Raw genomic sequence first — 27,733 nt, 5'->3', positions numbered from 1 at the left:
AGGTGGCACAGTAGATAGAGCTCTGGGTCTGGAGTCAGGAAGACTCATGTTCCTGAGTTTAAATCTGGCTTTGGACATTTACTCACTGTGTGACCCTGGGCAAGTCACTTAACCCTGTTGGCCTCAGTTTCTTCATCTGTAAAATAATCTGGAGAAGGAAATTGCAAACCGCCCCAGTATCTTTGCCAAAAAAACCCCAAATGGGACCACAAAGAGTCGGACATGAACTAAACAAGAACAATGCACTCCCATTTACATCATGCGTTAATGTTTGCAAAATGCTTTCTGACAACCTTGTCACTCAGGGACCGTTTACGCAAGTCTGAATTTCTTTACCGTAACTGTAGGCTCCTTATAGACAGGAACGTTGTCCAATTTCACCTATATATTCCCAGTGCCTGCCACAGAGGCCAACAAATAATAGATGCTTAATACATGCATGTTGATTTGAACCCCACCAATAGCCCCTAACTCACTGTCACTGACATTATCAAGTAACATTTAAAGTTTACATGTGCATGTGGAGCTGGCACCAGGCACTATCCAGGGGGCCTCAGAGGCTTAGTTCATTTTTTAAGTTTTAATACCTTGGAACTTAAGTTTTAGTTTAGCTTTAAGCTACTAAAATTTAAAACTGAACTCAGACTTTGGGAACGCCCTGTACCAAGCAGACAGATAAGAAAAGTCCTTACTTAAGCAAAAAAAGCTTCTGAGCAAAAAAAAGTTATTCAATTGCTCTTTCTCCTACTTTGCAGAGTTACAACATTTATTTATGTGCTTTTATACCCTATCAGCTCACCTTCCCATTTCTTTTGCAACAAGACTTAAAACTCAGCATGATATATGTAGTAGGCACAGATTTGGAGTTAAGAATATCTGAGTTCATATCCTAACATAGACACTATCTGTGTGAATCTGGGCAAGTCACTTAATCTCTCTCCGCCTCAGTTTCCTCACATGTAAACTGAGGTAGTTGGACTCCATGGCCTCTGAGGTTCCTTTGATCTCTAAGTCAAAAGATCTTTGAGTCTTTTTGATGTCTCTGATTTTAAAATAGGCCTGGGCCTTGGGGTTAGAGGAAGAAGTGAAAGCAGAAAAGCATGTGTTTGTGGTTGTTGTTCAGTTGTGTCAGACTCTTCATGACCCTGTACGGGGTTTTCTTGGCAAAGATAATGGAGCAGTTTACCCTTTCCTTCTCCTCTGAATTAAGGCAAACTGGTTAAGGGACTTGCCTAGGGTCACACAGCTAGTGAGTGTTTGAGGCCTGACTTGAACTCGGGTCTTCCTGATTCCAGGCCCAGCACTCTATCCCATGAGCCAACTAGCTACCCCAAAGTATGATTTACTAGATGGTTACTATGAACCTGCTTAGATACTTTATAGATTTTTTTTCCTCACATCTGCCTCTATGGTAAAGTCATCTTGGCCACTTATCAGGATTATGAAAGGTTTGTAGGAAGTACCCCTTGGCCTTTTTGTTACCTTTGTACTCCTGGGCAGAACCTCTTGGAGGTACCATGTTCCCCAACTAAGTCACCTCAGAAAAGGGCAAAGCTACAGTACCAGTACCTGAGGGTTCACCATAGCCAACATAGCAGAGAGACTGACTGAAAAGCTCTGCCCTCTGTGTGGATGCAGGGTTATTCTTCTCTTTGCCAGACACACTTTGGAATTTTCTATCCAACTGGTTTTACCTGGGGGCCTTCTGTTGGTTTTCCTGCTGTTGGCTGGTCGGAAGGCTTGAGGGTCTCTTTTCCAGCAAGAGGATCCTTAGTTTCTGTGGCCAACAACTTCTTAGAGGGGCTTTTTTGCTGCGAGCATAGAAACAAATATATTATCAAGATAATAATATATTTTAAATCACAACATTGATGGATTCTTCCAAGTGGGGCAAAGGAGATGCGAAGAGCAAAACCAAATTGTGGGCACTTACCTTTTTGTCCTCCTTTGCTTTTTCTCCATGAGCATCTTTCCCATGAGGCTCAGTAGCCTGCCAATTTCAAGAGGTATAGAAAACATTTAACTGAAGCCCATGGGCAATGAAACAGTGGTTTCAAGCTATTGAGGTGGCAAGAGAACAAAGGGCTAGATCCAAGCATTGGGAAAAGCATCATTAAAATTTTCAGGTCCTACCAGATGGCTTTAAAAAGGTAGTCGCATGTTCTTGGGTCAATACTTACTTCAGGCAATATGCCTATAATGTGGCCAGTTTGCAAAATGCCAAGAGTCCAGTTAAAAAGTAAAAAAGAAACCCATTTCTAAACCATCACATTAGTCAGTATGTTGCTGTTATAACCATTTAGGTGATGGTTTATCTTTGGCTTTTGTAGACATCTGGAGAGGGGTGGGAGGGTGGTGGTGACCTGATATACCTGCAAGTCCATAGGAGAGAGTTTCTGAAACTTCAGGGAATGAAGCTAAAACTTCCTCCTCTCCCTTCTAGGTCTCATAATGCATTTTGATAGATCTGACTCGATTACCTGACTGATAATTGGTGATAGAACAAAAGTAAGTCTAATACCTAGAGACTCACCTCCATAACCAATCCTGATCAATCAGATTGCTATGCAGGAATATTCTCTCCTGCTTAAAGTAACACAGGTGCTTTACCCAATTCATCCTTCAATTCTATTTCCTGATGTTTGCCTTTCTGCCTCTTTCCCATATTCCTTGTCCTTCTCACCTTGTTTTCATCTTAAAACTACATGTCCAAAGTCTAAAAGCTGGATTTGAATAAAATAAACTGTTGTTCCTTATTTTTAGTTTTCCTCTATGAACTATCACATTTTCATTTTAGCAACAGCTACACATTAAGGAATAGGGACTGGACTTGGGGTTCATTGACATAGGGAATTACAAGCAGAGGATCCTCTCTCTCTCCCATTTCAGGTTGTCACACTGTCTGAAATTGGTCGCCTTTCTGCCACCTACAGTTCAGAGAGTCGTCTAGGCCACTGAGAGGGTAAGTGACTTGCCCAACATCACGCAATCCATATGTTTCAGTGCCAGGGCTTCAAGCACTTCTCTGCACAATAGAAATGTATAAGTGATACAGTGCCATTACTTACAGAATGTTAGAGTTGCAAGGGACTTTAGAAATCATCTAGTCTAACTACCTTATTTTACAGATGAGGATGCCCTGGCCTAGAGATGTAAACTTAATTGTTGGAAAGTACATAGCTAGCAAGTAGCAGAGATGATGCAAGCCCTTATCTTCTGATCTCTGACTACATACTCTTTCCACTATTCGTTATTTTGCCATCTACGATTCTTTGTAGCATGGGACAACATAAAGATAAATAAATCAATCTCGTACCTTGGTTGACTGTGATTTTTCTTCAGTTTCTGTTTTTTTAGCCTAATGTCAAAAATAAACACAAACAAGTAATTTTAAAAGTTTAAAAGGACTGCCATAAATTTTTCCTGAGAAGATGGTACTTAAAAGAGCAAGAATATAGAAACACTGATATCTCCCTAACTTCTAAAAATAACAGATTGAAATCATAAAAACTGTATTTAAAACCTTGATGTTCCTCCTTCACTTTTCTGTGATAATTTACAATCTACCTTTTTTTCCCTACAGATTTCAAGATTCTTCTTACGAGTTCTTCAAATGTCTTGTGTCACATCACTGAGTTCATTATTAAATATCACTGGTGGCTGATAAGTAAATAACCAACCACAGTTCCCAATCTCCCAGGCCAAGGGTGCTTCTATGTATTCTACTGCCACTGAAGCAAAATTGATTTCTTGATCCGTGTACAACGTACTTACCTTGAATTTTAGCTGATGGATTAAAACCATGGAATGTGTGACAGAATAGAGAAAGTAGGAGAAGTTAACTTTAGTGGCAAGATATTCCCGATGCCAAAGAGAAACTGCAGGCTGGTGCCTAGTTCTTTACTAAAAATGGTGATTTTAAAATATTAGCGTGTGCTGAGCAGGTAAAGTGACCATTAGTGAAGTGTGCCCGTGGTGTCACAGACTCAGAGCGACAGAGAAATAAGATAAGCCACATGTCACCTGAGGATTTTTCCTTTTCTTGTCATGATAATGCAGTCCTTTGGTCTGTTTGATTGGAGTAGCCTGATATTACAATACATATTTAACAGGGCTTCAAAAAAAGGTTAAGTCTAGTCAAACAGTCAAATGCTTTAAGTATAGAAAAGGGCAAAAAAGTAATTGAACTATTAACTTTCATCATTCTCTCTCTTTGTGTGTATATATATATATATATATATATATATATATATGTTTACATAGATACACATAAATATGTATATTTGTGTATATATGTATATGCATACATATGCATATATAAATATAAAATATACGCATATATATTCCAAAAGGAGAACTTAATTTAAAATCAAGTAACTCTAGCAAAAATTTGAGAAGACCTCTTTACTCTTTGCTAACTGCAAACTTAGTCAATTTCTTCACCGGAAAAACAATCTCTACTTTCATGTAGCTGCTTCATGGACATTGTTTATATCTATGATTCCAAGGATTGATTATGTGCTACCTTCAACGGTGCTTCAAGTTTCTATCAACACAATCTTAATGTATTTTATTTTTAAAGTTTTGTAAGTTCTCTCTACTAACTCAGATCGCAATGCACTGATAGCTGAGTTTTAAGGAATTGCTAGAAGCTCAGGGAGGTTCAGCTATTTGCCCATTTGTTGGGCAGTCCATCAAGTGACCAGGGCAGCTAGATGGTGCAGTCAATAGGGCACCAGGCCTGGAGACAGGAAAACCTGAGCTCAGATCCAGCTTCAGACACCTACTAGCTGTGTGACCCTGAGGAAGTCACTTAACCCTGTTTGCCCCAGTTTCCTCATTTGTAAAATAAACTGGAGAATAAAATGGCAAACCACTTCAGTATCTTTGCCAAGAAACCCCCAAACGGGGTCACGAAGAGTCAGACTGGACCGACAAGGCTGAATGGCAAGAACAACAACAAAATAAATGTTTACTGGTGGGCACTACAGGAGATGGAGAGTTTAGTCAAGATGTGTTCTCTACCCTCATAAAATCTACATTGCAGAGATGAAATATTTTGGAGTTTATAACTGCCCTTCCCATCTGTCACTACTGCTTACTGTATGCTTGTTGTTTTGAGAAGCCAAATGTTGAAATGTTCTACACCAAAGCACTACCTTTTTTAATTTTTATAGCTTACCCTCTACCTAGAATACAGCACAATAGGACATTGTGTTTGCTACCATAATCCAGAAAGGCCCAATCACTTGCATAATGATGAGTCACTCAGCATACCAAAGCCTTTGTACAGAGGGATTGTTTCTCCAGGGGAGGCAACAAAAAACATTCCATGTTCAAAGGCACATTTTAAAGAAAACAGAAAAAAGTCTGTACTTTGGATTCACTCAAACAGCACATTTAGTTATGCTTTCTTCTTCATGTCACTGCCTTTATTTTGGTTTCTGCAAGTATAATTTATTGGTTTGTTGATTTAGGAATGAAATAAACCAAGTTTAACTCAGCATTTTAGTTCTTTGACAGTGTACACTTTATTCAATCCACATTTATTGAGGACCCACTATGTGCTAGGCACTATACATTGTAAGCATTTAAAAATGCTTGTTGAAATGAATTATATATTGGCAAAATACTATAAATAGGCATCTAATTAATAGCCAATCAAATTTCTTTGCATGTTAATGAACTGTGCCAACAAAAATGATCACTGCCCACTAGTACAGCCTTATATTTGTGAAACGCGTGTATTAATCCTCAATCATTATCTTGATATTTATGAGCTCTGTAACCTTTGGCAATTCACCTTTGCTGGACCTCAGTTTTCTCATCTATAAAATCAGGGAAATGGATTAGGTGACATCTAAAGGTCTCTTCTGGGGCCGCTAGGTGTTGCAGTGGATAGAGCACCAGGCTTGGAGTCAGGAAGATCTGAGCTCAAATCCAGCCTTCGACACTTACTACCTGTGTGACCCTGGGCAAGTCACTGAACTCTGTTTTTCTTAGTTCCTCATCTGTAAAATGAGGCCACACTGGAGAAGAAAATGGTAAACCACTCCAGCATCTTTGCCAAGAAAATCCCATGGGCTTGTCCTTGGGGTCCCTGAAGAGTTGCGCGTGATGAAATGACTGAACAACAACAAAGTCTCTTCCAGCCAGTGATGCGTTAGTAAGGGTTTAACAAGTGGCTCTCTAGGAAAAAAGCACCTTTAAGTTTAATCTGAATTATTAACATTTTCTCCATGACTTTCTTAAGTCCGGACAATCATCAAAACAATCAAGCCCTGATTTGTAGCTTGCTTATTTCTGAGGTGTAAAGGCTCACACTAAAAATTTAACAATAGCTTCACCTGAGCTAGTGTGTATGAGTTGGTGCCAGCATCTCTGCTTCTAGCTCTTCATCTATGATCCTATGACCACTATTTAATATGAGAGACTTAGATAGCACTGTTTATAAAATAATAATAATAATAATAATAATAACAGTAATGGTTTGTAGTCATAATTTTACACGGGCTTTTTATTGTTGTTCTTCAGTCATCTTAGGTGCGTCTGACTCATCATGAGTTCATTTGAGGTTTTCTTGGCAAAGTTACTGGGATGGTTTGGCATTTCATTCTTCAGCTCATCTTACAGATGAAGAAACTGAGGCAAACAGGGTTAAGTGATTTGCCCAGGGTCACAGCTAGTAAGTGTCTGAGGGCAGATTTGAACTCAGGAAGATGAGTCTTCCTGTCTCCAGGCCTGGCAATCTATCCACTGTGCCACCTAGCTACCCTTATTTGGGCTTACTGACACCATAAAAGTGTGCCTAGACTCTGGCATAATGTGACTCCACAAAGGGTAGCTTTTCTCGAAGAAAAAAAAAGATAGTTTGGAAACCACACGGTCATCAATTCTCATGAAACTGCTCTGAGAAAGCTGAGAGGAACCCAATACGTATGGAGAAGAAAATTAGTAATTAGGGCTTATATAATTTAAACCCTCTAGTAATGGTGGGAAACCAATGGCATGGGTGCCAATGATTAGGAATGAGTCAGCCGTTGATGGCATTCCATCACACATACCTATTTTTCCCTCCTTTCTCCTCACTCTTTCTCTACTTTTTTCTGATCTTCTCTTTTTCATCAACGATCTACACCTTAGGCCTGATAATAGTGCCCATGGTCTTTGCTTAGCCTGTTTGGTGGCTAAAGTGACTGCTGACCCTGGCTCTGGAAGCAGGGTCACATGGGGACTTGGGGGACAAGGGAGAGGAAGTAGTAAAGTTATATACCCAGGTCTTGGAAGACAGAGTATATATAGCTGATAAAAATAGGGCAACTAGCCAAAAGAGAATTAGTAACAAGACGAATCAGCTCTTAATTCACCATGGTTGTCACTTAGCAAATGCTTTGTAGTTGATTTGTCCATGTACATAGCTGTGTTGTATTCCTTCAATAGGACAGAAATTCCTTGGAAGCAGGCAGCACTTTAGGTTTGCTGAGTTGAGCTAAGACCTCCAGAGTGAAGGAAAATCCTCTATATAAAAGTGCAACCCACAGCACTTGTCAATAGCTCTAATTTGGGGGAAGTTTTTCATACTTCTAGACCACATTCTTCTCTTTGTAAGTGCCACTCAATGTTCTTAGTTCCCACTCTGTGGAACGATGCCACATTACCTTCCTAGTGACAGCTTTTGGAGAAAGGGTTATTATGTCCTACCTAAGTGTTTTCTTCTCCAGGCTAAACAACCCAAGTTCCCTCAACCTTCAATCAACAAATCCTCCTGTGGCAGGAACTCAAAGCCCTACAGCCTAAGAAATCCTAAGCTTTGACTCTTAGAATAAAACAGAGTACACACATGTACACACACATGTACACACACATATAAAATAGATATATGATATACATATGTATATGTATCATATATGTATATAAAGAGAAGAAGAGGGAGAGAAGAAGAGAAGGAGAGGAAGAGGAGGAAGTTTCCAGGGGAAACTTCAGAAAGTAAAAATAAACAATCATCTGCTTGAATGCATTCTGTGTACATGAAACATATACCTGGACATATAGGATTAAATTTAAGGGACGGAAAATAATGAACCATCTTTTAAGAAATTCTGTATTCATGTCCTTTCCAATATACTAGCATCTCATGAGACTGCAGGAGAAATCACAAAATAAGATTTCATTTGTCTATCTGCAATCCTGAAACTACCTTAGCAGTGAGATAAATAGCTTAGGAGTGAGATAAGAAATTTAAAATCCAAGGGACCATCGTGGCTCAAAACCTCTTGTTTCAGTAGAGATTTATAGAGGACTAGAGGACTTAGGAGGCAGCTAGGTGGCTCAGTGGATAGAGCTCTGGGCCTGGAGTCATGAAGACCTAAGTTCAAATCTAGCCTCAGACATTTACTAGCTATGTGACTGATCTTGGGCTATTTACATAAGCTCTGCCTTAATCCACTGGAGAAGGAAATGGCAAACCCCTCCAGTATCTCTGCCAAGAAAACTCCACGGACAGTTGATCCACAGGATGGTGAAGAATTGGACACAATTGAAAGACTGAACAACAAACAACCAGAGGACTATATCAGAGGTGTCAAAAGTTAAATAGAAACAGAGGGGCCGCTTCTCCATAGGCAAGGATCTCTGTGAGGTGAACATTGACTTTGTTTTCAAATGTAAAATTATATATGTTTTATTGTATTTTCATTAATTTTGTTATATATCTCCCAATTACATTTTAATCTGGTTTGGCCTCCATTCAGGAGTGCTGTAGGGGTCAGTCATGGGGTGTGTGATACCTCTGGATTAGATAACTGATATTTGACTATTCGTCTATTTGACTATTTCTGATATCAGGAATAGCTGGATTCTGAAAGGGACCTGTGAATCAGGAAGTGGCTTCTATAACTTAAGTTGCCTGATTGCACAAAGGAATATAAAACCATTTCATAGCAATTGTCATTCCATACTTTTCCAAACACATGCACAAAAGTTTAAGCCAAATTAAAGTAGATTAATTCCCAAAGGCTGTCACATACCTTGGTTTCTGTGGGATTCATACTGAGAGTACTGGTTGAAGCAGGAAAGGAAGTAGATGCCTGGAAAGAAAGGGAATAACATGACCAACACTTTTTTTTTATTAAACCTCACATTTTCCCTCATTTCCTTCATAATCATATCCTATCTTTTCTTTCTAATTAACCTCATAGGATTTGGAGCATCAGTGCCTGTAGTAGCTCAGCAATTAAAACAAAAATTTCAAAGATTTTATTTTTTTTCAATTACATGTAAAATTTTTAACATTCTTTTGTAAAATTTTGAGTTCCAAATTCTTTCCCTTCTCACCCCTCCCATCTCATGGAGAAGGCAAGTAATTTGATATAGATTATACATGTCTAATGAATAACATAGTTGCAAATTAGTCATGTTCTGAAAGAAAACAGTCCAAAAAAACCCAAGAAAAATAAAGAAATTTTTAAAAGTATGCTTCAGTCAGCATTCGTACTTCACTAGTTCTTTCTCTGGAGATAGAAAGCATTTTTTTCATCATGAGTCCTTTGAAACTGTCTTAGATCATTGTATTGCTGAGAATAGCTAAGTCATTCACAGTTGATTATTGCACAGCATTGCTGTTATTGTGTATACTGTGCTCCTGGTTCTGCTCACTTCACTTTACATCAGTTTATATAAGTCTATCAGGTTTTTCTGAAAGCATCCTGTTCATCATTCTTACAGCATAATAGTACTCCACCACAATCTCATACCACAACTTGTTCAGCCATTCCCTAATTGATGGACATTCCTGCAGTTTCCAATTTTTTTCCACCACAAAAATAACTGTTAAAAATATTTTTGCACATACAGGTCCTTTTTCTTTTCCTTTCTTTTCTTTTTAATCTCTTTGGGATACAGACCTAGTAGTGGTATTGTTGGGTCAAAGGGTATACACAGTTTTGTAGTCCTTTGGGCACATCTCTGAATTATTTTCTAGAATGGTTGATCAGTTCACTACTCTACCAATGGTGCATTAGTGTTCCAATTTTCCCACATCTCCTCCAACATTTGTCACTTCCCTTTTCTGTCATATTAGCCAATCTGATAGGTGTGAGGTGATATCTAAGAGTTGTTTTAATTTTTATTTCTCAAATCAATAGTGATTTAAAGAATTTTTTCATATGTCTATAGACAGTTTTGATTCCTTCTTCTGAAGACTGCCTGTTCATATCCTTTGACCATTTATCAATTGGGGAATGACTTGTATTTTTATAAACATGACTCAGGTCTCTATATATTTGAGAAATGAGGCCTTTATCAGAAATACTTGCTGTAAAATTTTTTCTTAGTTTTCTGCTTTCCTTCTAATCTTGGCTGCATTGGTTTTGTTTGTGCAAAACCTTTTAAATTTAATGCAATCAAAATTATCCATTTTATAGTATGGTAATGCTCTCTAGCTCTTGTTTGGTCATAAATTATTCCTTGATCCACACAGCTGACAGGTAAACTATTCCATGCTCCCCTAATTTGCTTATGGTATCCCTCTTCATATCTAAATCATGTATCCATTTTGACCCTATCTTGGTATGCAGTGTGAGATGTTGGTCTATACCTAGTTTCTGCCAACTGTTTTCCAGTTTTCCCAGCAGTTTTTGTCGAATGTTGAGTTCTTGTCCTAAAAGCTTGGATCTTTGTATTTATTAAACACTTGATTACTATGGTCATTTACTACTATATATTGTGTACCTAATCTATTCCACTGATCCACCACTCTATTTCTGACCCAGTACCAAATTGTTTTAATGATTACTACTTTACAATACAATTTGAGATCTGGTACAGTTAGACCACCTTTCTCCACATTTTTTTTCATTGATTCCCTTGATATTCTTGACCTTTTGTTCTTCCAGATGGATTTTGTTATTATTTTTTTCTAATTCTATAAAATATTTTTGGTAGTTTGGTATGGCACTGAGTAAGTAAATTAGTTTAGCCATAATTACAATTTTTATTATATTGGCTCAGCCTACCCATGAACAATTAATATTTTTTCCAATTGTTTAGATAAGACTTTATCTGTGTGAAAAGTGTTTTGTAACCATGTTCATACAGTCCCTGGGTTTGTCTTGGCAGGTAGATAACCAAATATTTTATATTGTCTGCAGTTATTTTAAATGGGATTTCTCTTTCTTTCTCTTCCTGCTAGACTTTGTTGGATACACACACACACACACACACATGTATATATACTGATGACTTATGTGGGTCTATTTTATGTTCTGTAACTTTGAAGGTGTTAATTATTTCAACTAGTTTTTAGTTGATTCTCTAAGTATACCACCATATAGTCTGCAAAAAGTGATGATTTTGTTTCCTCACTGGCTATTCTAATTCCTTCAATTTCTTTTTCTTCTCTTATGGCTGTAGCTAGCATTTATGGTACAGTATTGAACAACAGTGGTGATAATAGGAATCCTTGCTTAACCCCTGATCTTATTGGCAAGGTTTCTAGCTTATCACCATCTCAGATAATGCTTGCTGATGGCTTTGGACAGATCATTTAATGTAGAAGCTGCTAAATCTTGTGTTATCCTGATTGTGGCTCCATGATACTGAATTATTTCTCTCTGGCTAATATTTTCTCCTTGATCTGGGAGGTCTGGAATCTGGCTATAATACTCCTGGGAGTTTTCATTTTGAGATCTCCTTCAGGAGGTGATTGGCGGATTCTTTCAATTTCTATTTTACCCTCTGATTTTAGGATATAAGTTTTCCTTGAGAATTTCATGAAAAATGATGTCTAGGCTCTTTTTTTTTTAGGATCATGGCTTTCAGGTAGTCCAATAATTCTTAAATTATCTCTCCTTGATCTATTTTCTAGGTCAGTTGTTTTTCCAATGAGACATTTCAGATCTTCTATTTTTTCATTCTTTTGATTGTTTCTTGATGTCTCATGAAGCCATTGGTTTCTAGTTGCCCAATTCTAATTTTTGAGGAATTATTTTCAATAACTTCAGTGAGCTTTTGTACCTTTTTTCCCCATTTGGCCAATTCTGCTTTTTAAGGAGTTCTTTTCGTCAATGAATTTTTGTACATCCTTTTCCATTTGGCCCATTTTTCTTTTTAAGGAATTCTTTTCAGTGGATTTTTATGGCTCTTTTATCATTTTGCCTATTCTGTTTTTAAGGTGCTATTTTCATCAGTATTTGTTTGTGTGTTTACTTTACCAAGCTGTTGATAATTTTCTTCATGATTATCTTGCATCATTCACATTTCTTTTCTCATTTTTTTCTCTACCTCTCATTTGATTTTTAAAATCCTTTTTGAGCTCTTCCAGGAATTATTTTTTGGACCTGAGACCAATTCACAAGTTTCTTTGAAGCTTCGCATGTAGCTGCTTTGATTTCATTGTCTTCTAAGCTTGTGTTTTGATCTTCCTTGTCATGATAGTAAATTTCTATGGTCAGATTCTTTTTCTTTGTTGTTGTTTGCTCATTTTTCCAGCCTTTTTTCTTGACTTTTAACTTTATGTTAAAGTTGTGCTCTCAGGTGGAGGAGGCACTATCTGAAGCTTCAGGTTTTTGTGCAGCTGTTTTCCATGCTAGCTCTGGGGGTCAGTTCTTCCAAAGTAGTGATATCTAAGGAGAGGTGTGGTCCTTGCTCTCCTGACCTGTGCTTTGGTCTGTGAGTGACCACAATCACTCTTTTCTGCCCTGGAACTATGATGAGGGACTCTGTTCCTGATAGTGCTCCTCCTCATCCTGGGACTGCAACATGGAACCTTGTATGGGCAATGCAACAGAGTCCTGCTCCCAGTACCAGCAAAGAGTCCTCTGCAATCTCCTTCTGACCAGTTGTCTGACTCCCTTACCATCTGTGGGCTGAGAACTTCAGAAGCCACTGCTGGCAATTCAGTTGCCCCCAAGGTCTCCTGCTGGCTTCCCAGGGTGTGACCTGTGCTGGCCTGTGCTCCACTCTCACCCCAGTGAGGCAGACATTTTCTGTTGACCTTCCAAGTTGTTTTGGGTTGGAAAATTATTTCATTCTGTCCTTTTGTTGGTTCTGATGCTCCAGAATTCACTTTGAGGTGTTACTGTAAAATTGTTTGGAGAACTTGGGAGAACTCAGGTAAGTCCCTGACTTTACTCCACCATCTTGGCTCTGTCCCAGGTCAGCAATTAACAGCAGCAATTGACATTCTTTAGTATTTACAAAGTAGATGTGTGTAATGGCATACACACAGAATCTCAGGTTCTTGGGAAGCTAAAGCTGGTGGATCTCTTGATATCAGGAGGTCTAAACGGTAGTAGTCTATGCCAAGCAGGCTTCTGCACTAAGTATGGCATTGATACTTTGAGCTGGCAGGATTGGGGCAGCAATATCAGGTTGCCCATGGAGGGTCCAACTGGCCCAGGTAGGAGATGGAGCAGGTCAAAGCTAATAATAATAACGAAGATCATGATAGCTAAAACTTATCTAGCGATTACTACGTGCCAGGACTGTGCTAAGCGCTTTACAATTATTATCTTATTGGATCCCACAACAATCTTGGGAGGTCAGTGTTGATTCCCATTTTAAAGATAAAGAAACTGAAGCATCTGAGGTTGGATTTAAATTCAGGTCTTCCTGACTCCAGGCCCAGAGCTCTATCCTCTGCACTACCTAACTGCCTTAAGCCCAGGCGCCAGTCAGTAATGGGATGAGGTCCATATATTTCAAGCCTAGACAAGTTGGGGAGACTCAGTTAAAAAAATTTACAAAGTCTTTTTCCTACAACCATTGTGAGGTAATCATCACAAATTCTGTTACCTCTTTTTACAGTGATTTGATCACTGTTGTATAGAAAACAAATACAGGAGCCATTCAAACCTAGGTCTTCTGACTCAAAGTTCAGTGCTCCTTCCACTCCTTCAGGGGAGCAGGAACAGCCCTAAAATGACCATCAGCTATGGTCATATCAGCTATCAATCTACACATTGAGAGAGATTAACTGAAACATGTCTCTCCAGCCCCATCACTAGAGGTCAGGCAGGTAGTGCTACATGCCTCCAGAATTACCTTGTTGAATGATAAATCATTATAGAAGATCCTCCATATTATAGCGTAAGCCCGGCTTTTCTTCCTTGCCCTCCATCCCCCAGCTCCTGTAAGATCTTTAAACTCTCTGGCTTGGAATAAAGAAGCAGACATTCCTTTCCAGCTAGGAGACTGAGAAGCCCCTCTCTGAGAATGCACCTCTCAGACATTCCTCTCTGGTTGATAGGCCCAAACAAAGAATGGAATACAATTCCACTAGGAGACAGATAGTACAGATAATACTGTACTAGTTTGCTATCCTGGTGCATTATTGTGTTTTAGCACCACTGATATTATTAATCATGTCTGGAGGGTGGATTAACTCTCTTCTATAACACCTGCCCAACCACTAAGACACCCCTCTTTAGTAGTCAGAGTCCCTAATAGCTGTGTTAATGTAATCCAGAGTATGCAAAAACTAATGCTACATTATAATGTTGCTTTTTCTCTATTTAAACCATGCGCTTGATGCAAAAGAGCTTGGTACGACACTTTGCTTGGTGGAGCAGGGACAGGTTTGGGCATAGCAGATTTTATAGATCTGGAGACCCTTTCCAGCAGACTGTGCAGTGCTGGACAGGATATGTCTCAAGCTTTAATTGTTAATGCTCAGTGGCTGCCCACAACGATCCTCCCTCACCAACCTACTCTGTATTATCAGAAACAATTTTTGACTGTTTTTTAATGTTTCCTTGCCATTCAATTAGACCCAATGTTCTATAGAAGATATGTATATATTATCAGCAATTTGTGTATTGACACTATTATGCACTCCAAGGTGTGCTCTGTTGTTATAATGTGTAATTTCCATGTTATCCCTTTTGTACTACATAATTACTTTGCTTTCTAAGTGTCTGTACTAGTTGTAATCATGGATTTGTATGTGGAATGGCCTAACGATGGATGGAACCGTCTGCTAAACCACTCCTCCAATCTATGAGATCTTCTATGTTTATTGCGTCTGTATTGTCTCTAACAGCCCTGTATGTAACTCTTTCTTGGGTACCCTAATCTTTGTCTTTACCCTCTACTTATTTCCTCTTTAGAACTTAAGCACCTAATGAAAAACAATCAAAGAGCGCTCAATGAACATCAAATACCAACTCATATAGTTGCTAGCAAATTACTAGAGGCCTCACATTTAGTCAAGTCTTCCTTGCAGTACCTGTAATTTTGTGTCTATGTAATTGTTACATGTTCTGTCAAATGAAACAAATGTATACCAAAATGATCCCTAAAGTTTTCACAGCCTACACTTAAATATGTCAGCTCTTAGGGCCGAATGAATGATAAATCATTATAGAAGATCCTCCATATTATAGTGTAAGCCCGGCTTTTCTTCCTTCCCTCCCCATCCCCCAGCTCCTGCAAGATCTTTAAACTCTCTGGCTTGGAATAAAGAATCCAGACATTCCTTCCCGGCTAGGAGACTGAGAAGCCCCTCTCTGAGAATGCACCTCTCAGACATTCCTCTCTGGCTGATAGGCCCAAACAAAGAATGGAATACACTTCTACTAGGAGACAGATAGGCCCGAACAAAGAACAGGTAACTCTCAAGACAAAGGGCAGGAAATAACTCCTCTCCTGTTTGGAGAAATACTCCTGAGATTGCCTAGCCAGTTCTCAGGAATCAGGGTAGGGGGAGGGTGGCTCCCCTCTCTGGTGGGAAAAACTTTCTTTGTTCAGCTCCTTATCAAAGTCACCACGTGGGACATTCACATTGGAACCTCACCCATGGAGAGGACGCTTCGCCTGGGGTTATGCTCAGAAGGGACTCACCAAAGTGGCTGTAAAAGACGGGGTTCTCCAGCTTAGGAAAAGCTTTGGTGTAGGTGGTGAATGTATGTATGTTGTATATGTGTGTCTTTTTGTAGATATCACTGTGTTTGTAGATGCCTCTGTGTGTCTGTGTCTCCGCCTTGGTTGTTACATTAACTGTGTTTATTGGGAATTGTTATGATTAATGTGGTTGTGGGTTTGATAGAGTATCTTCCTTGTCTTTCAATAAAAACCTTGTTCTATCGGGAGCGTGTCTTATTGCCAGTGCGAATCTGAATCTGAACCTAACCTAGCTTAACCGAACACTAGTGTATATCATGTATGTATATGTGTATATATATATGTATATATATACATATATATACACACACATACACATACGCATATATACACATAATACATATATATATACATACACATATGTATTTTTATGTTATGCATATACTTGCACATACATAGGTGTACATGTTGTTCCCCCTATAGAATATAAATTTCTTGAAGGCAGCAACTGTTTCCTTTATGCCTTTGTATCCCTTGTGACTAGCATAGTAGGCACTTAATAAATGTTTATTGATTGGCTAATTATTGGTATTTCAGATATAGACAGGGGACGCGCCCTGCCTAACCCCAAAAGTGAAGGGAACATTTTGAGGGATTGAAAGAAACAGGCCCTGCAGATTTACTCACTTAAACAAGAGGAAAAGGCAGCCAGCCCCAGTATTTATTGTAGCAACAATACTAAAAACAGAGCATCAATTATAAAAAGCGCTGCCTGTTATCTCCCTGGATTCGGGCAGCAGGGTCACTGAAATCTCTTTTCAGTCACCTCATTTTCCTAAACCATTATGGAAGTTGCCTTCTGGTACTGGTTGTCTTCAAATTCCAGGCTGCCAGGAAATGGGAGCTGTCATCGTTGGTAGAGAAGGTCTATGAGGTGTCCTTTGATATGTATTCGCTTGGCCACTAGCCATTTGCAAAGCTCAGTCATTGGCCAAAGTGAAATAATTCCCCACCCCCATCTCTTTAATGAGTGTCAGCTGGAGAGCTGCCTTTTGCATCCTGCGGACTAAGCAGAGTTATTAAACAGGCAGAGAATTTCAGAACTGAAAGGCCCCTACAAGAGTATGTACTCCATCAGAGTCACATGGGAGATAAGAAAACGGAGTCCTGGATTGAGTGGGTAACCTGCCAAAGCATCCACAGCAGGCTTAATGGTAGCGATAATAATAGAATTTATGTCTCCTGGCTCCCATCCAGGGCACTTTCTGCACCACCACGCTACTTCTCATGCAGAGAGAGGTCAATGGCACACCAGGCAGAGCATCCATCAGACCTTGGGGTTAGGGTTAGGCGAAGAGTCAGGGAGGCCTGGGTTCAAGTCTGGCCTTAGACATTTACTAGCTATATGATGCCAGGCAAATCGCTAAACTGCTGCCTGCCTCAGTTTCCTCATCTGTAAAATGGGCACAATGATAGCATCTATCCCTCCTCTTCCTCCCAGGGTTGTTGTGAAGATAAAATGAGATAATATTTGTAAAAGTGCTTTGTGAATCTTAAAGTGCTATACGAATACTAGCTATTATTATTAATGAAACCAAGTTCTTTCTAATTCCCATGATCACTTACCTTCCCCCTTCGATTTTAACCACCTTAACTGGGTAATGTGGTGAATACACATCACAATTACAAATACCTCAAAGGTAAGTGGGAAGGCACACAATAGGTCAAAACAAAGGCTATAGCATGTTAACAAAATAATAGCTCGCTGTATAAGAGTGGAGATTACTGAGAATATGTGTTGGCTTTGTAGTGATAGGAGAAACAGTAGCTAGGCGACCCAAATAATACACAGGCATTTGGCAGAAAGAAAATTAAAGGAAGTTTTGGGTTATTTCTCCACAAAGAATTTTATTTTATTGTGTGGGAGGGGAGGAGAGGGAAGGAAGCCTGAACTTGTGGTTTACTTAGCATAGCGAACCCCATAAATTGACATAGATTACAGTTGTCTGTAATTTATAATTTTAAAGAGGTGCCTGATGCACTGGGAAGTCAAGTGGGAAAGGGAAGGGTGGGGAAAGGAATAAGCATTTACACAGTACCTACTAAGCACAAGACACTGTGCTAAACCTGTTTACAGATATCTCATTTATTCCTCACAACAACCTTTTGAGATAGGTGCTATTAATATAGGTGCCTCATGTTGGAGAGACTGAGGCAAACAGAGGTTTAGTGACTTGACCAGGGTTCACAGCCAGCAAGTGTCAGATCTGAAGTCAGGTTTTCCTGACTCCAGGAAAAGTGCTCTAACCACTGTACCACAGAAGCCTTGACCTGCTGCCCATGGTTACACAACTGATATGTATCCAAGGCAGGATTTGAAAACAGATCTTTTCAACTCCTCACAGCCCTCCATCCACTATTTACACACTTCCTCTCATGATAAAATGTGAACCACAAAAACACAGGACAAGGGGACTGAATCACTGGAGATCAAAGGTCACTTATATTTAGGTGTCACTTTAAGATGTCCAGCATATTCTCTTACCTCCATGGCTTTGCTCCTGCTGTCTCTTATGCCTGGAATGCTTTGAAATTCTAGTCATCCTTCGAACTTAAATGTAGCCTCCTCCTTCAGGAAGTCTTCCCTGATTCATCACTCCTATAAGTTATAAATGGTCTTTCCATCCTTAAACTTCACCTAACCCTTTATACTCGTCCTATGCTTTTATCACATTTTGCATTCATTACTATATAGCTATTATATTTTTTCTGCCTAGAATTACAGACTTCTGTATCACATGTCATCCTATTAAGTTGCAAAGTGCCAAGCAAGCAGGAACCAGGTCTTATTTCTCTCCCAGCACAATGGTTTGTACTCTGTAAATGCTTGATAAATTATTAAATGAATTAATGAATTTAGATGAACCTCACTAACTTAAGGCAGTGACTTTTCAAAAGCAGGGCAAGCCTTGCCTAGGCATTTCTGAGCCCATGTTATTGAATACCTCTATTGAGACACAGGATCCCAGGTCTAGAGGGCTCGGAGGATCCTCAGAGACTATCTAGTCCAACCACCACATTGTACAGATGAGGAAACCGAGGCTTGGGAAGTTTGACTTTCCCAAGTTCACACAGGTGAACTTTGGCCACATCATTTTAACTATCCTGGACCTCAGTTTCTTTATCTGTAGAATGAAATGACTAAATGACTTTTAATGAACCTCCTAGCCCTAAGTTTGGGATTCCTGCTTCCTATAACATGTACAAGCGCCCACAACTACTGCCTATTAAATCATCTATAAATACAGTATACAATTCTCACCTTATAAGTAGAAGAAAGAGCTTATGGAAAAGGTCAAAAAGCTTTACCTTACCATGTTAAAATACACATTTAAAAGAAAGAATTCTTCATGCTTGACACTTTCATGATTTAATTTTGAGTACTTAAAATGAGGGAAGACTGTAAATTTTTATTTTTTCACAAATGGGAAATGATATTATTAACAACTCACATTTGCATAGCTCTTTTAGACAAAGAAACCCAAAACTTTCCTTACAAACCTCCAAGGAATATAATGTAAATACTATTAACTCCCCTCCCCCCTTTTACTAATCATGAAAGTGCATCTCTAAGAAGTTAAGTGACTTGCTTATGGTTACAAAGCTAATAAATGTAGGAGTCTGGTCCAAGGCCTGGTCTCCTAACTCCAAACCTAATGCTCTTTCCACTAAATCATACTTTTTATTCAAATATAGAAAGCTCAGCTTTGCTAGAAAAGCAGCTCACTTTCCCTTTCTTCTCTTCTACTCTTCCTGCCCTCCCTAAAATATTTTTCTCAAGACCATCTTAATTAACCCCCAATTTTGAACCTCTCCAATTTTCTCAGCATTTTATTGGCATTGTTATAAACAATTCTGAGGCAAGAAACTTACATTGATATTTAACCACCCCACCCTTAGAGTCTTTCCAAGATCTCAGCAAAGCTCCCTCCATGACTGCTCAACTTTATCCTTGTGACACACAATTTTTTGCTACTGAAATTCTTTAGGGATCGACGGAAAAACAACAACAAACATTTATGTGTTTCTTTTCTCTTTACCTCTGTAAGAAAATTAAGCTTACCCAAACATTTCTAGCTTACTTATTTTATTTAATGTCCTTCATAATATAGTAAAGACACAGAATGTTGGAACTAGATGGGACCGTTGCGATCACATTGTCCAATTCGCCTTTTTTCAGAGATGAGAAAAGAGTGGCCCTGAAATGTATAGTAACTTGCCCAATGTTCGCCCAACTAAACGGTTGGCAGGGCCAGAATCATGACCCCATTTTCCTGCTTTTCTGCACAGTGTTCCTCTCACCATGCCATATTGCTCACCTCTTAAAATTCCAGGATAAGAAAATAGTTTTTATTTCTGGAAAAAGTGGGGATTGGGTCATTCAAGAAACCCCAAAATCATCATTCTCTTTTCTGCAAACAGCGGCATCATTATCAGTCTGAAAGAAGTCAAACTAAAAAGAAGATCGACTTTGATTTTCCTATTGATGTTAAATGTAGAGAGTATACTCATCACGGAATGTTAAATGGGGGTATAGGTCAGAATTTCTTGCTTTGAAATGATTATGCTTTAAAAAATTTTTAAAAATAAATTCTACCTCCACTCCTACAGTATACAAGCTCACCTAGGAAGAGAGCCAATCATATCACATATCATATTCATATGGATTGCCCTTAGCACCCAGTACAATGCTTTGCATATGATATCATCCAACCTGGATATATTTGAAAAGATCTTTGAAACATACTTGAAAATATGTTTAAAATGGACTCTCATGGTGAATTAAAAAAGTGTTGTGAGGTGTGTGTGTATGGTAGTGGTGGTGGTGGGGCAGTAGTTGACCATCCTGTACTTGAAAATACAAAACATTTTTTATTTCTCATATCACTTTTCACCTTCTCTTCACAAGTGAGGACATTCCTTAGCCTCCTATAATCTCAATTTAATAGGAATTAGAACAAAATGAACCAAAAAAACCCCCAGATATGCAGGATTACTTTATGCTTTAAAGCCTTTTTAGGTTACTTTTCTTAGTACACAATACAGTTTTTTAAACTATTCCTAATGTCACCAGTTTGGTCTAGGTCATGGAGTCCAAGTTTTACAGAATAAAACCTTTTATAAAGGGATTTATTCTGTAAAACTTGGACTCAGTCAAAAGGTTGCACCTGAGGACCTAGGAGGCCACATGTGGCCATGAGGCTACAGGTTCCTCACCCCTGGTCTAGGTCCTGATCAGCTCTCACCTAGATTACTCTAGCAGTCTCTTAGCTGTTCTCCCCAACTCATTTCACCTTCCTCTAAGTTAGCATGCATAGAGCATAATACGTCAAATATAGCTTGAATCCTGTAATTTCTCTCTTGCCATCTTTATATATTTTATAGAGGTGTAGTAGATGGAAGACCTAGGTTCAAATCCTACCTCAGAAGCTACTGAGCTGTGTGTCCCTGGGGATATTACTTAACCTCTCTGGCCATCAGTTTCACCTGTAAAATGAGGAGGCTGGACTCTACCTCTGAATCTATAATCCTATGAATCAAATTTCTCCATCTTGTCTTTGAAAGCCCTCCAAAATCTGGCCCTAGCTTTAGCTTCCAAATACTCTCTAATGCAAATTCTTATTCCAGCCCCTTTGATAACTGGTCTTATACTGTTTGCAACCATCACCTGAAATACTTCCCTACTTATCCTACAGCTCATCTCCCCTCACCTCAATTCAAACATTTATTAAGTGCCTACTGAGTACATGGTACCTTCCTATACTGCTCCAACTTATATTGATCTCTTCTTTCTCTTAACTCACACCCACACCCACAAAATGCATCCTTACAATTAATTGTTCTCTAATTTTTTTTTCAAGTGTATTATTTTGCTTTCCAACTAATTTGGTCCTCCTGGAAGACAAAGTGGAAGGAAAGGAGAAAGCAAGATTAAGGTTCCACGCCTTATCTATGGGGCGCATGTGTGTGTGTGTGTGTGCGTGTGTAACTTTAGCAGGGTTATCTGTCGAGAATGTTCACTGTAGAAATCCTATGCTTTTCTCACTCCAAGGACCTAAATTACCTGGATAGAAGCAACCTTTTCAAGGGAGTTTTTGGGGCTGGACAGAGGACTGAAAAGGGTTGGGCAGAAACAGATGGGAATAAGTAGGAGCCAGGGTGAGCAGTGGGATTAGCAGAAGGCCAAAGTCTCTTCAAGCACCAAAACTTTTATTACACTAAAAAAATAAATCATTTTGATTCTCTGAGCTAGTTAGCTTCCTTATTTCCCTCCTGTAATTTCCTTAAGAGTTCCTTTGCCCAGTGACTCAGAGATAAATTGATGCTCCACCCCTGCACTGCCAGGCTTTTCTTCAGGACCACTCACGCTTCTCATTCCCACCCAGATCCTGAAAGTCTTCCAACATCCTATAAGTGATAGCATCATGTATTTATATGCCTGGCTGTTACTTAGTTTAAAAAGAATTTTCAAAAAATTGCCCAATGCTACTATTATTTAAATTCAAAGTATTCCAAAGTAAGCCAAAAGGGCTTATAAAGTCAAAAAAGAAATGTGACTGCCTCACATAGACGGTTATAGATCTATAGTCGGAAGGAACTTCAAAGACCAGCTTCTTCATTTTAGAAATGGAAGCCCTGGAAAGTTAAGTGACTTACCTAAGGTAGTAAGCATCAGAGACTAGATTTGAACTTGGGTCCTTTGGCTCCAGAGACAGGGCTTTTGCCCGCTGAGCAATATCTCCCTATTTTTAATGGCTTCTCTGCAGCATTTGACACATATTCATCTTAGAACTCTCCCTTCTCTTGATGTTTATGACCACACTATAAGGACTCTGTTAACCACCTCTGACTACCAATTTTTCTCCTTCAATTCTGCTTTCTCCAAGGTTTGATCTTTACATGCCTCCTGTTCTTCTCTATATACAGTTTTCTTCCTCAGAAAGCTAACCCAACTAACTTCATGACTTCTTCTTGCTGTCGTTGTTCAGTCGTGTTCGACTCTTCATGACCCCATTTGGAGTTTTCTCGGCAAAGATACTGGAGTGGTTTGCCATTTCCTTCTCCAGATCATTTTACAGATGAGAAAACTGAGGCAAACAGGATTAAGTGACTTGCCCAGGGTCACACTGCTAGTAAGTGTCTGAGATGGGATTTGAACTCATGAAAAACAATCTTCCTGACTCCAGGCTGGGGGTTCTATCCACTTCAACACCTAGTTGCCCATGACTTTACCTGTCCCTTTTTCATAAGAATAGGGCCTAAGTTATTGTCTCCATTCCTGGCCTCTCACCCAGGGTGATTTATTTCCATCGAAAACTGATTCTTATCTATTCCCTCTTACTGTCAATGACCCAAGTCCTTATCATCTGGATTATAGTAATTGCCCTCTAACTACTCCTCCAATCCTTCTTGCACACTATCACTAGATTGGTTTCTGAAACACTGCTTTCATAAAACGACTACTCAGTCTCAGCTCACCTATCCCACTGAAACCCTCTACTCTAGCCAGGTAGATTTCCCCCTGTCTTCTAGAGGTACCATGTTTATTCTAACCTCTGGGTTTTTGCTTTTGTTGCTCCCTCATATCATCTCTTCTACTGTAATCTCAACTATTCAAATCCTGCAAACTCCTGTTTAAGACACAAGTAGTGGACAAAGAAGTATATAATTGATATTTCATGAACATGGGGCTTACCTTCCCAATAAGTCTAAAAATCCTTGAAGGCAAAAGAGACTATGTATCATTCTATTTCTATGTGCCTCATGGTGCCTAGTGATAGAAGTATTTTTTAATGGTGAATTTAATCTTTTTCACCCTTTTAAAATCTCTTCAATTTGTTTCATTTTTAAGAGATAGGAATGTTTAAAAATCTCAGTATCCATATATTTATAAAACCAAAAGAAAAGCCTAAATCAAAGCGAAGCTAAAATCTTGACACCCCTCTCCCACCTCCCCCCCGCCCACTTACCAGTAAAAGAAAAGGAATTTCCTTTTTCTTGGTTAATGAGAAAAGCACTTGGTAGAAACATTATCTTTCTGATATTTAGTTGAAATATTTCTGACCTAGAGCTAATGTTAATTTAAGTTTGTTTGTTTCATGGCATCCTACTTGAATATCCCCAAATTAATCAAAGAAAAGCAACATACAGAATTTTAAAACATAAAAAGCCTATCATTACATGATTCAGAAGATGAAGAAAATAAGGTGGGTCAAAAATCTTATTTAGAATGTTGGTGAAAAGTAAGAGAGAAAATCAGACGGTGAGATGGTGCAGTGAATAGAGTACTTGGCCTGGAGACAAGAAGACTCATGTTCCTGATTTCAAATCTGGCCTCAGACACTTACTAGCTGTTTTCCTGGACAAGTCACTTAACCCTGTTTGCCTCAGCTTTCTCATCTGCAAAATGACCTGGAGAAGGCAATGACAAACCACTCCAGTATCTTTGCCAAGAAAACCCCAAGTGGGGTCACAAAGAGTCAGACATGACTGAAAAGAGAATGACAGAAATAACTAGCTATCACCACCTATTCACTTTACAAATAGGAAAATACTAGAGTAGGAAATTTTAGTAACATAAGAATAGGAAAAAGATGAGAAATTATTTATAGATCTATTGCTCTCATATCATCTTCATTTCCAAATATCTCTTCCCCTTCGCTATCCAGAGAGCCATCCCTTGTCATAAGCATGAAAAAGAGGGGAAAAAAGCAGTTCAGCAGAACTACCTCTATCAAGCCCCTGAGTCTGACAGCATATGCAACATTCCACACCCATAGTTCCCCATCTCTTCAAAGATTTGAAATAGCCACATGTTCTTTAAAGTAAAAGAGAAGGCTCTCTAGGGGTATGAATAAAGTTATGCAGCAGCAGCAGCACCACCACCAGCACCACCACCACCACTATCAACACCACTCCTTGCAGAATCCCCACATATGGATTTAAAATTTCCTCTCCATAACAGTGTATGAAGGAAACATTTAGTTCACCTGCCTGTGTCATCAGTTTGTCATCTGTAATTGCCATTCCTGGAATACTTCTAATTCTTAAGAATAATGGTTATTTCTTTTTTTTAAGAGCTGAAAAGCTTGAATATTTATCAGTGCAGTTACATAAAGAAAAACCCTGAGAATGGTAGAATGGTAGTATTGATTATTCTCAACCAAATCCTCACTGAGATTTCATCCTCTTTTTCCCCTACTTAATAGTATTTTATTTTTTCCAATTACATGTAAAGATAGTTTTCACCATTCACTTTTCTAAGATTTTGAGTTCTAATTTCTCCCTCCCTCCCTCACCAAGACAGCATGCAATCTGATATATGCTATACATGTACAATCATATTAAACATATAATGGGTATTTTCTAACAGAAGTGTTCAACACAGTCATGTAATATACTTCTATAGACAAAGGGCAAGGGGATATAATTTGGATGAATGATAAAAAAAATTCTGTCACTGCAAATCATGTTGGGGCAAAGCTAATTTCTCTCCAAAATGATAGTTCAAATTTAATCTCTACACAGAGGAAAATGGACCCTTTGAACCAAAAATCATATGGCATGATATTATTAGTGGAAGTAAAAACAGAATAGCAAACATGATAGAAAAAAAGCTGCTTTACAGATATATTTAAAAGTTCTCTAAAAAACTGGAAAGGACTATTTCAATTTAGTAAAACCACACAGATACTTGCTCTCTTTCAAACTCTGATGCTTTCTAGTGAAAAGGAGCAAAACCACAACAATCCATGGACATTTTGTGGGTTGGTTAATGTTTCTGAAGAATCTAGTTTCAGAGTTGGTTTATTAGGGTATTGTTGACAGACATTTGACATAAAGCCTATGTGAAAGATAATAGGTACAGAGTTGTATGGTATAGTGGAGAGAAAAATGCATTTGGAGTAAAAGGATCCAGGTTTAGACTCCATGTCCATATCATCCTCTGTTATACTGGATAGGCTGCCAAAAAAAAATTGTCTCTGGGCTTCAGTTTCCTCATTTGTAAAAATGAGATGGGCGGGTGCATCTTCAGTCATCCTGATCTATATTTCACCACTGAACCCAGATGGCTCCCAAGGAGAAAGTGAGGCTGATGACATTGCACAGCCTTCCCTCATTTATATACAATTCACTTGCCAGGCACTGCATCATCTTCCTGATGTCATGGTCCTCTTCGAGAACCACAGGCAAACAACAAAATAAGATGATAGGGCCAGATGAATCCTAAGAATCATTTTTAGCTCTAAATATATGATCCTAAGAGGTTTTTAAGAGGACACAGCAAAACAAACAAACAAACAAACAAACAAAGCCACGTATTTATACAGGAAGGTTAAAATGAGCTGTGGGGATTGGGGGAGGCCCAGATCAGTGACTTCACTGGTATAAGGAACTCCGGGAAAGGAAACTTCTAGCAATAGATAGGCTTCAGTGTATAGTCTTAGAGATTAGCCTGGGGCACCAAGAGGTTAAACAGCTTGCGCCAGGACACACAGCCAGTCCATCAACTAGCATTTAATAAGTACCTACTGAGTGCCAGGCACTGCCCAAAGCCTTAGGGATACAAAAAAGGCAAAATACAGTCCCTGCCCTCGAGAAGCTCACAGGATAAAGGGGAGACAACATGAAAACAACTATATACAAACAAGAAACACACAAGATAAATTGTGGGTAGTCTCAGACAGAAGGTGCTCAGATTAAGGAAGACTGGGAAAGTCTTCTTGTAGAATGCAGGACTGAAGAGAGCTGGAAGTGGGATCCTGGTCCTCCTGACTGTAACCCATTTGCCAGCTACTGCACCCTGCTACCTCTCAAACTGACCTTTAATAAGTAGAAAATCAAATAAGGTAAGTTCAATCCGATGTACATGTGAAAAAAATTGGGATTCCTCAATTTATTCAACTAAAAAACCCAGAAAAGAAAGGATAAAGGAATGCTGTTGAAATGTATTAATGGCCAACAGTGGGCTACATGAACAGGGGCATAGTATTACACCTGTCAAAGAATGTTAAGGGACATCCTGGACAGACAAGTTGTAAGTTGTGAGTTGCCATATTTTCTAGAAACACTGCATACCCAAACAATGTAAGATACATTCAATTCCAGAAAAAAAATTCATTTTTTTTAATAAAGCTAAAGTGATAAAGAGTTTTGTGTTCCTTAAAGGGATGATAATAAAATAAATAATGTTCATTATTTATAAACACTGACTTTGGTTTCTATGAGATGCACAAAGAGCATGCTGCACCAAATTTTTCAGATGGAACATGCCACTGATGCTCAGTCATTTTCAGTCATGTCTCACTCTTTGTGATCCCATCTGGGATTTTCTTGGCAAAGACACTGGAAGCATTGGCCATTTCCTTCTTCAGCTCATCTTGAAGATGAGGAAACTGAGGCAAACAGGGTTAAGTGACTTGCCCAGGGTCACACAGCTAGTAAGTGTGTGAAGCCAAATTAGAACTCAGGAGGATGAGTCTTCCCAACTCCAAGCCCAGCACTCTATCCACTGTGCCACCTTGTTGCCCTTAAGAAACATGCTGTTGTTCAGTCTTTTCAGTAGTGTCTGATGCTCTGTGACCCCATTTGGGGTTTTCTTGGCAAAGATACTGGAATAGTTTGTCATTTCCTTCTCCAGCTCATTTTACGTGCTACACAAGCATAAATTCTAACAACATAGAGAGTCTTATTTCAAAAAATATTAACTTATCCATTTGCATGTATTTACGTAATTTTCTCAAAACTGTGAGGGCAGTTCTCTTATTTGGAGATTTTTTTTAAAGGTCCCTCCTCTCCCTGCAAATGGGTTCTAGCAGTTACACTCATGTTGTTT

At 38.9% G+C, this 27,733-nt stretch overlaps 1 protein-coding gene across 9 annotated transcripts in view; it reads right to left on the bottom strand.

The window, feature by feature from the left end:
* The window catches only part of CAST (calpastatin), a 133,277-nt gene that overhangs the window by 46,123 nt on the left and 59,421 nt on the right, over positions 1 to 27,733 (bottom strand). For 5 of the 9 annotated variants that reach the window (XM_036768197.1, XM_036768195.1, XM_036768200.1 and 2 more), the window contains 4 exons: positions 9,027 to 9,086; positions 3,317 to 3,358; positions 1,934 to 1,990; positions 1,695 to 1,811 (listed from right to left, as the gene is read on the bottom strand). In XM_036768197.1, coding sequence (XP_036624092.1) covers positions 1,695 to 1,811; positions 1,934 to 1,990; positions 3,317 to 3,358; positions 9,027 to 9,086 — 276 coding nt within the window. Of the gene's footprint in view, positions 1 to 1,694; positions 1,812 to 1,933; positions 1,991 to 3,316; positions 3,359 to 4,023; positions 4,087 to 9,026; positions 9,087 to 27,733 lie in introns of all 9 variants that reach the window. The other 4 variants (XM_036768184.1, XM_036768196.1, XM_036768189.1 and 1 more) reach the window with 1 other exon arrangement.

The sequence above is a fragment of the Trichosurus vulpecula genome, chromosome 1 (assembly GCF_011100635.1).
Source record: "Trichosurus vulpecula isolate mTriVul1 chromosome 1, mTriVul1.pri, whole genome shotgun sequence".
In the NCBI taxonomy this organism is placed as follows: domain Eukaryota; kingdom Metazoa; phylum Chordata; class Mammalia; order Diprotodontia; family Phalangeridae; genus Trichosurus; species Trichosurus vulpecula.
The sequence above is the reverse complement of the archived record's forward strand: the minus strand, read 5'-3'. Positions and strand labels throughout refer to the sequence as shown.